Source organism: Leopardus geoffroyi, chromosome E2 (genome assembly GCF_018350155.1).
Source record: "Leopardus geoffroyi isolate Oge1 chromosome E2, O.geoffroyi_Oge1_pat1.0, whole genome shotgun sequence".
NCBI lineage: Eukaryota > Metazoa > Chordata > Mammalia > Carnivora > Felidae > Leopardus > Leopardus geoffroyi.
Window position 1 is genome coordinate 60,723,495 of NC_059335.1, and position 9,815 is coordinate 60,733,309.

At 64.9% G+C, this 9,815-nt stretch overlaps 1 protein-coding gene across 1 annotated transcript; it reads right to left on the minus strand.

Moving 5' to 3' along the window:
- Positions 1–194: 194 nt before the first annotated feature.
- On the minus strand, positions 195–8,889 carry LOC123577770 (cytochrome b-245 light chain). Its single transcript, XM_045439986.1, has 6 exons — positions 8,757–8,889; positions 3,683–3,752; positions 3,069–3,143; positions 2,789–2,872; positions 2,219–2,300; positions 195–466 (listed from the first exon to the last, which is right to left on the minus strand). The coding sequence occupies exons 1-6, from the start codon at positions 8,812–8,814 to the stop codon at positions 251–253; spliced, it is 585 nt and encodes a 194-aa protein (XP_045295942.1). The 5' UTR covers positions 8,815–8,889; the 3' UTR covers positions 195–250.
- Positions 8,890–9,815: the final 926 nt, after the last annotated feature.

The following is a 9,815-nucleotide window of genomic DNA, read 5'->3' on the forward strand; positions in this document are numbered from 1 at the left end:
TGGGGGGCAAGGGGCATCCCTGTGGCTGGAGTGGCAGGAGGGGACGGGGGGGGCGGCATCCGTCCTGGGCTGTGGGTTCAGTGAGGACAGGCAGGGGTGGGGGAGGCAGGGGGGCGGGGAGCGCCCATCCTGGATTTATTTATGCAGAAGGCAGAGCTGGGATTGGGTGTGGTGTGCACACGGGGAGTCAGGGAGCCTGCTCTCCATGGTTTATTTTGGGAGCCACGCGGGGGACGGCCGGAGACGCCCGTCACACGACCTCGTCGACCACCGGGACCGGGTTCTCCTGAGGGCCGCCGGAAACGGGTGCCGATGCCGCGGCCTCCTCCTCGCTGGACTTCTTTCGGGCCTCGGCCGGGGGCCGGGGCGGGGGGTTGCTGGGCGGCTGCTTGATGGTGCCCCCGACCTGCGGCCGCTCCTTGGGCTTGGGCTCGATGGGGGTCCACTGCTCTCCGTGGAAGGCTGCCTGCAACCCAGAGGAGCCGGGTCACAGATGGGCTGCCCTGGCCTCCCGGAGGCCAGCTCTGCCCCGCCCCCGGGAACTGGGCAGGACCCATGTGCGAACCCACTAAGTCCAGAGTGACAGTCAGGACCCCGGACTCCAGCTGCTTCATTATGGGGTGGGGGACCCTGAAAGCGGGGCAGGGCGAGTGGAGGCCACTCCTAGGCACACGCTCCAAGCCGGGGCTGGCCCCAACCAAGGCTGGGGCAGGGCAGGAGGCAGGCCTTTGTATCACACAATGTCTGGCAGGCCGGGCGTCTGCGAAGAGTGAGGGGCCCAGGAGGGCAGCCGAGGGGGGCGGGCCCTTTCTGCCCTGGAGCCTCCCCAGGGGCACCAGCCACGGTGAAGACCCCAGACTCTGGCTGAATGCAGACTCCTAGGCCCCGGGGCCCTACGGCAGGCCGGGACGGCCTGGGAATGTATGCTTTCCATCTGTACCCCACAATCCTCGACGGATAATAAAGTGTGGCATCACATCACTCATGAAGCAGAAGAATAAATGTCCCACCTCCGGACTTAAAACTAGCACATCCCCCCTGAAAAGTAAACCACCCTGCCGATACGAGAGAGGGCAGGCAAATGTGGTTTGCAGGGGAGGGGGGAGGGGGGGAGGCAGGGGCGGGGAAAATGCACAAACCAGAAAGCAGACACAGGTGAACCTCTGCTCGTCCGCCCAGGGAAGGATTTCACAAAGTTAACAGACCCTTAAGGGGGGCGGGGGGAGCATTCAGCGTCAGACGCTCCCTCCCAAAGCCTCCACGATTAAAACATACATAAGGTTCCCCCAAATTAGTAAGGAACAGACAAAAGAGCCATGGAAAAATGGGCAAACGACACGAACAGGCCCATTCCGAGAGGAAGGAAGGTCAGACAGGAGGCAAAAGCGGCCGTGGCCCAGCGCACCGGCTGTCAGGCGGGGTGGGCGTGTCCTGCGGGTGACCTCTGACCCAGCAGTTCCGCTGCTGCGGGTCCTTGAGGGGCCGGCCGCGTGTGGAGGGTCCGGGGCTGGATGCGGGCGACGCCACGACCGCAGTGGGGAGAGCGGCCGGCCGGCCGGCAGGAAGGGCTCTCTAGCGGGAGCACGGGGCGGGCGGGAACGGCCCACAAGGGTCAGAGCCCAGACGTCACGCCGCCCCGTCCCAAAGAACACGTGCGAACACCAGCGTAGTCATCCAGCAGAGAGATCGGGAGCACCCTCCCCGGAGCCCGTGCGGGAGGACCGTCCACGGCCGCCCGCCGCCCTTCTGCAAAGACAGCCTGACCACGGGGCCTTCGCACGCGTCCCAACCAGGCAAACCCGATGGGGCAGCTCTGGAAAATGTCCGCGTGGCATCGGCACCCCTAACGAGCTCCGAGGAAGCGCTCCTGACGGCGCCCCAAGTCGGAGCAAGGATGGTTTGGACGAGAGAAGAGTGACGATGATGCCAATCCGGTTGGGCCCTGGCTGGCCGTGTGACCCGGGCCAGCCACGTCACCTCTCTGAGTTTCTACTTCCTTACCTGTAAAGCGGGGCCCTCGCCACCCACCTCGGAGGGCCGAGGTGTAGACAAAGGAACCAGCACGCTTTATACGTGCCATACGTGGCGGCTACGGTCGTCACGACCCCGCCCCGGCACGAGCAAGGACACGGGCTCGGCCTTGGCTCTGCCTGCACAGCTGGCTTTGGGGACGGGGGTGGCACGTGCCAGGGGGCGAACCACAGGGGATGCCACTCACCAGCAGATAGATGCTGCTCGCGATGGCCAGGCAGGCTGTCCCCAGGATGGTGGCAAGCAGGAAGCCGGCAGGTACCGAGAGCCTGGGGAGGGGTGGCGGGGAGGTGAGAGGGGGTCTGCGGCCCCAGGCCTTGGCCTCAGGACGGGGCCAACTGTAGGTGTGCGGGGGCCCGGGACCCTGCACGGAGGACACACCCAGTCCTGCCCAAGGCTGGGTCCCGTAACCTGCTCTCTGCTTCCTCTTGTCCCTTAGCAACTCTTGGGGTGCTGGCGCTTGGCCCCCGCCACCATGCCGGAAGGAAGCCGTGTAACAGCGGGGGCCTGTGTTTGCAGCCTCCCCAGCGGTTAAGCCCCAGACGCTGGCGCGGGGCCGAGCGCGGGGCCGCCCGGGAGAGCCGGTCGGCTCGGACCCTAGTCTTGATTCAAGCTACGGAGGGTGGGATAAGTCCTTACGCGGCATGAGACGACACACACAGGTGTGGGGAGCCTCTGGCAGGACCCAGGACCTGCGCTTTGGTCTGGAAAAGTCTCTGACTCGGTGGAAGCCAGGTGGGTGTGGGAGCTTGCTCACCCCAGGTGCAGGACGGCCCGGATGTAGTAGTTCCTGGAGAGAGGTCCCAACACCTTCACCACTTTGGTAAGGTACTTCTGTCCGCTGGGCACACGGGGAGAGAAGACAGACCGTGTCCTGCTCAGCAGCCGCCACCCACCCCACCCCAGCGTACCCCAGCTCCTCCCCCCCAGGGGCCGAGGGGCCGCGGAAGCCGGGCGCGCTCCGGCCTGCCTGCCCGGGAGGAGCGACCTCCCCTGGTGGGGCGGGCCCGGCCCCCAGAGCAGGGCGGCACACTCACCACCTCTCCATGGTGGACCCCTTTCTCCTCTTCCCGCGGGGGTACTCCAGCAGGCAGATGAAGACACCGGCTACGCTGACGTGCCGTTAAGGAACAGCCGAGCTCAGCCCGGGGGCCAGAGTGAGGCCCCTGTGCCGACGAGAAAACAGAGAGGTGCAGCGGCTGCCTGGAGGTCACACAGCTGGGAAACAGCCGGGCAGGGTATGGACAGGCCTGGCCACTCTGCTGGCCGTCCTGAGCCCTCGGTCCCCTGGCGGCTGCCTCGGCTGGCCGGTCACAGCTGGGCAGACCCCAGGCTGGCCAAGGGGGACAGCTGATAGAAAGGGGGACACACAGGGGGTCCCCGGGATCCCCGAGGCCTCAGTGCCGGCCCTCGGGGCTGCTGACACCTGCCAGCCCTCACCAGGCCTCGGGCCTCGGGCAAGTTGCCTCCCTGCCCTGAGCCTTGGCCTCCCGCGAACCGCGCCTGAGCCGCTGAGGGGCTGAGGGCCCCAGGGCTGCGGCAGCATTCTGCAAACCGAGAAGTGCTGTGCCCCCCGGGGGCGGCACCGTCCCCACCCCGAGCCCGGCAGCACCGCCCCGGCCGTGTCCCGGCATCTGCGGAGGCAGGATACATGGAGTACGCGCCGAACCACCAACTGGTGAACTGGCCGGCAGTGGCCACGATGCCCCCCGTGATAAGGACTGTGGGCAGAGGAGAGGCAGGTCAGCGGGGCTGGCGGCTGCAGGGGCTCCGGCCGCCTCTCCCTGCGTCCCCTCCCTCGGCGAGGCCACTGGTCCGTCACCCGTGCTCTGCTCCACGACAACACATCTGCCCGTGGAGGGGACACAGGCGGGCGCGGACCCCTAGAAGCAGCATGTGAGCGGGGGCAGGGGCGACGGAGCAGCGGGAGCCGGTGGGCGGGGTCCGGACCATACCAGTCCCCAGGGCTCTGCCACCCCTTGCCACCTCCAGCGTCTGCTCCTGTGGACAGCCGTGCCCGGCTGCTCTCCACCTCGATTCCAGCTGCGGGACCCGGGCACCCTGCCCCCACCCCCCCGCAGCCGAACCCGTCAGTCTTCCTCTCTGCGGTCCTGCTTCCCGCCGGCTGCTCTGGGAGACACGACCTGGATCTTTTCTCCCCCGGAATTACTTTTTGGCACCTTTTCTATCGTGATAACATACACATAACATGAAAGGTTCCATCTCAGCCATTTTAAAGTACACGGCTCGATGGGGCGCCTGGGTGGCTCCGTGGGTTAAGTGTCCGACTTCGGCCGAGGTCTCGATCTCGCGGTTTGTGAGTTCGAGCCCCGTGTCGGGCTCTGGGCTGACGGCTCAGAGCCCGCCGGCTGCTCCGGACTCTGTCTCCCTTTCTCTCTGCCCCTCCCCCGCTCACACGCTGTCTCCCTCAAAAAAATTTTTTTTTAATTTTTTTTTAACGTTTATTTATTTTTGAGACAGAGAGAGACAGAGCATGAACGGGGGAGGGGCAGAGAGAGAGGGAGACACAGAATCGGAAGCAGGCTCCAGGCTCCGAGCCATCAGCCCAGAGCCCGACGCGGGGCTCGAACCCACGGACCGCGAGATGGTGACCTGAGCCGAAGTCGGACGCCCAACCGACTGAAAAATATTTTAAATAAACACTAAAATAAAACAAAGCACACGGCTCGGTGGCCTAAGTCCACGCACCCTATCGTGCCCACCTGCAGAACTCCAGCAGCTTGCCGAGGGACGAGTATGACGCAGGACAGTGTGCGGGCATAATCCTGACGACTTTACGGGCGCTCCCCACGTGCCCTGCACCCACATCGACGTGCCCCCCCACCCCACCCCAGAAGCCCCCCGTGCCCCGTCCAGTCAGGGCCGGTCTCTGCGTCCGGCTCCTTCCGTTGAACAGCTTGTCAAGGCCGTTCGGGTGGCTTCCTGCCGTAGGTATCGACCACGATGCATTTCTCCACTCTCCCGCCTTTGGGACATTTTGCTTGCTTTCAGTTTTGTCCCGTTATGAATAAGCTGACACAGCGTTTAATAGTTTTCAATAGTTTGTAAGAGTTTTAAGTTTCCACCAGTTCAAGCCGACAGCAAACCGACCATCCCGGCCTTGCCGCGGCCGACTCGAAGTTCCTCTTTCTCTCTAACAAGCCCCGTGTCACGTTTCCCACCTCCAGCTATCTTGCTCAAACTTTAAATTTTACAATTTCTCTTCCTGGGTCACGTGTGGATTCCAGCTTAACCTCAGCCCCACCCACAGACCTCCCGTGGTGCTAAATGATAAATCATTCACCCTTCCAACCGGCCACAGCCTGTTCAGCGTTCTGGGCTCAGCGACAACCCCCCCCCCCCGCCCCCGACGGGCATCCCTCGGGGGGTCCCCCGGGAGTCAGGCTTTCTCTGGGCACCTCAGATTTTATTCCACCGCCTTCTGGCAGTGATTCTCGATGATGAGTGTGTACTCAGCCTGACTCGGCCTGTACTTTTCTCCTCTGGTAAATGGCAAGATTTTCTTTAACCGTCTGTATTTTCATTACAGTGTGTCCAAGAAGGGATCCGTTTTCCACTATTCTGCGTTCTGCTTTCTCCTTCGATCTGAGACTCTCCGTTTCTGCAAAACGCTCACCCATTACCCTTTCGTATTGCCTCCCTGTGTCCTTCCTTCAGAGCATGACTGTCTTACCTGGGGACCTGCCGCTGCCCACGGGGCGGGTCTCCCCCCATCCACCAGACCCCTCCCCCCAACCTGCTTCCCATGGGGTCCCCTGCCCCGCCCACCCTGCCCACAGGGCAGGTCTCCCCGCACCACTACGCACGGCTGGCCTCTATTTATAACCCATCTGTGTCTCTGGGCTGCGAGCGTGAGGGTCCCCCAGCCCCGTCTTACGGGCCCCTGACCCTCTCGTCTTTAGATAGCGTTCAATTCATCCACTGACCTGTAGCGACTTTATTTCTTGACATTCTGCGTTAGCTCACTTTCTGCACTGTCCTGTTTTTGCTGTGTAATTCTCTATTCCTTTCCCTCCTTGAACAGTTGTGCCCGCAGTCGTGGGCGTAAACACGCGCTCACATTCGCGTGTCTTCCAGAAGGCACCGCAGCCCCAGCCCCTAGAGGTGTGTGTGCTGCCTCTCCCCGGGCCGGTGCTTCCTCCCACGGCGGGCGCGTGCGGGCTGCTGGCGGGGCCTGCCTTCCTGCAGCGGTCGGGGACAGACGTCCTTGCAGGGAAGTTACACACTGGCCTCTGCTGGGGGCCTCCGGGTCTCTCTAGTCCTGGATCCGGTTCATCGGACTGTCCCGGTCCAGCACAGGGTAGGGGGCACGCAGCCCTTCCCACACACAGCGCAGGCCTGGGGTTCCGGGGTTTTGCCTCGTTGGTGACTTGTTCCAGCCCTGGCTGCAGGTGGCAAGCGTCCTCGGAGGGGACCACTTCCTATTCCGTCTCTTGTGCAGGTGGGCCTCCCCAGCCGGGTCCAGTCACGTAGCCCAGAACCGCCCGTATCCACGCAGAGGCCCTGAAACCCCACCGAGTGAGAGTCGAAGCCCCTGACGGTGTCGCTGTTCTCCGGGCCCCCCCTCCTTCGGCCCCCGGACCCCACCTTGAAACCTCACTCTGCTTTTCCAGCCGCAGATTTCCTACTCCTGTGCTGAGCTTTGCTACACATTAACCACGTGTGCGTGCCCGGCAGCGTGCGGGGTGGGGGCTGGAACAGGGCACTCAGCACACTTGTCTTGGGTGCCTCGCCCCCCCTCCCGAGCTGCAGTTTCGCTGCCTGCCATCAGCAAGAGGGGGGCAAAGACACCGGTGACCCACCAGGACGGCAGGGCTGCTCCGTCACCCACCAAGGCTGAGAGAGCCCTAGTAAGTACAGGACGCACCGGAACAAGGAAAGGTGAGGCCTCGGCTCTCGGGGGCCTTACGGTCTTGTCGGGGGAACAGAAATACACATCGGAACTGGAACAGGGAACGTGACGGAAGGCCTGGGGCTACTTTACGTCCGGTGCTCCCCAAAGACTCCTCCAGGCTCGTGGCAATTTGAGCCGAGAAATGAACGGAAAAGCCAGCCGCCCACAGATGCTTCAGACAGAAGATGCCTCTTCAGCAAGGCAGTTGGATCCGCTCAGGAGATCCGGGAACAGAGAGGAAGCAGGTGCCCTCGGAGCTCCGGAGCAGGGAGGGAGCTGGCGGGGCAGGGAACGGGGCGGCCAGAAGTGGCTTCCGTTGGGCGTACCCGAAAGGCATCGAGGGCTTTGAGCAGCAGGTGACACGGTCTGGTCAGATGGGGCTTTCCACAATAGAAAAACCTGTGGGGTGTGCCTGCTGGTGGGTCTCGCCAGGCCCGAGGGGCCCCAGGGGGCTGAAGTTTATGCCGAGAAGCGAAGTCAACAAAGGGGGAGCCGGGGGACGGGAGTGCCCTGGGGGACCTTCTGACACACCGTCTCGTTTGATGACGAAGAAGGCTGAGCCCGGGCCTCGACCTCACAGTCGGCACGGTGGACGTGAACAGCGTGGGCCCCGTGGCCCCCGTGGCCCCCGTGGGCAGGTGTTAGCTAAGGCCAGGCCAGGCCAGCCTGCACGCAGTGGGCCTTCAGGGAATGGGGCCCCAGGGCCTAGCACCCTCTACTTCCCGGGAGGGTGGGAGTTGCAGGAAGCGGGTGAGGGTGGTCTGCAGTGGTCTATCTAGGGCGTCCTGCCCCACTGCCTGGGGACAGGGAGAAGCACCATCTAACTGAGCCACTCTGGAGGCCAAAAGCAGGGGTGACCTGTGTGGACGGGGAACAGACTGCTATGCCCCGGGCCCCCATGGGCTCCTACAGTGTGGGGCTGGGGAGCCTACCTCCGACCCTTCCCTCCCCGGCCGGTCCCAGATGAACGGTAGTGGGCTGAGACCCTCCTTGCGAGCACGTTCCCCCCCTGGGCACAGGCCCTTCCTGGGAGTGGCAGGTGCCAGGTGGGAGGGGCCAGGCAGGGCCAGAGCATCTGGGCCCACTCTTGCCTCAGACTCCGTCTGGGACTCCGCTTTACCCCACCCAGTCCTGAGAAGTTCCTGCTTTCGGTACAGGGCTGGGGCGCAGACCCCACCGCTCCTTAACCAGAGCTCTTGAGTACAGGGCCCGGCAGGGTGACTGGGGGCCCTGACCCCTTCCCCGGTCTCTCTGGGAGTTGAGCTGAAAGGGGGTCACTCTGGGGGTTTCCAGCCACCTTATGAAATCCCAGATGCCCTTCTGTGCATCTGGGGGCTGGGCCCCAGATGGAGAGCGGCTGCCACCCAGGACGCGAAGAGAGGGAGGCCCTCGCCATCGCTGGGCCAAAGCCCCCATCCAGGGCAGCGGCGGGGGGAGGGGGGTTTGGCGGACACCGACGTCCACATGCCGGGTTTTCCCAACCCTTGGGGGACAGTGACTCCCCGGAAACTACCAAGGACGAAAGGCCTCTTCCCCTGGCTGCAACTTCCTCTTTCAGTGTAGAGGTCCAGACGCGGATGGGGGACTGAAGAGGGTACGGCTCGGGGGTGGGTGGGGTGGGCAGGGGGCGGGGGTCTCCGAACCCCCTCCGCAGGCAGAAGTCTCTGACTGCCTGCACCCTACCCCCACCCCTGGCCCGCCCCGCCCCGCCCCGCCGCTGCACGTACCCCACCCCCTTTCCTGCTTCAGTCCCCACTCTCGGAGCCCCCGCGGGGCCGACCCGCAGCCCGAGGTCCCGGCGCGCACTCACTCAGGCCGGACGCCAGCGCCTGCTCGTTGGCCCACATGGCCCACTCGATCTGCCCCATAGCGGCGGAGGCGACGACAGCTCGGCGGACTCCGCGGCGACACTGCGGCCCGCGCTCCCGCCGCCCGCCCCTCCCGAGGGCCGGCCCCGCCCCCGGCGGCAGACCCCACCCCCGGCGGCTCCAGGCCCCGCCCCTCAGGGCCGAAGGGAGCCCGGTTGGGGCCGGACTCTTCCCCGCCCCCGGCCTCAGGCCCCGCCCCTCCAGGCAGGTGGGAGCTTCGCTCCCGCCCGCCGGCCTCCCACCGCTCGCCCCGACAGCGACAGCCCGGACCGGAGCAAAGGCGGGCCCTGCCTGTCCCGGGCCTTCCCCCTGGGGGGTGTCCCCTGCAGGCCCAGCCAGCCCGCCTTCGGGCCCAGGCCTCCCGGCCCACTTCCTCCTTCCAGCTCCTTCCGGGCGCGCGCGGGCGGGGGAGGCCACCACTTTAACCGGCCAGCTCCACGTCCGAACATCACGTGGGCTGCTGCTTATGACCAGGGCGATGCCTGGCAGGCTGGGCCAGGGGGAGCAGGCTGTGAGGTGGGTGTACCTGCGGACGAAGGCAGAGGCACCCCAGAATGCTCCGCCTCTCCTTGGAGCTTCCAGACCAAGGATCACGCAGGTGGCAACAGGGGCCTCTCCGAGACGTGTGGGCAGGCTGCGTTCCTAGAAGGGTTTAAAGGCCCAGAACCTTCACCACGCCCACACAATGGATGCCCCACGAGGGAGCAAGGCCTTCTTGGACGCCAGTACCCGCTCTAGGGACGGTGGCAGGCCCAGCCCCCACTTCCTCATCCGGCCCGGGCACCCCTCTGCTCACAGCGCTGACTGGAGGACAGAAGCCAAGCTTCCGAGAAAATCCAGATTGCAAGAGCCTGCCCCTTTGTCATCCCCTCCACACTGCCCCTTGAGGGTGACTTCAGCAGTGGCAGCCCCGGCCCCAGCCCCGGTCCCTGGTGGGAGAGGGGCAGGGATTCTCCCAGGTGCCCACCCCCTCCCAGAAGCCTGCCTGCACTACACTGACA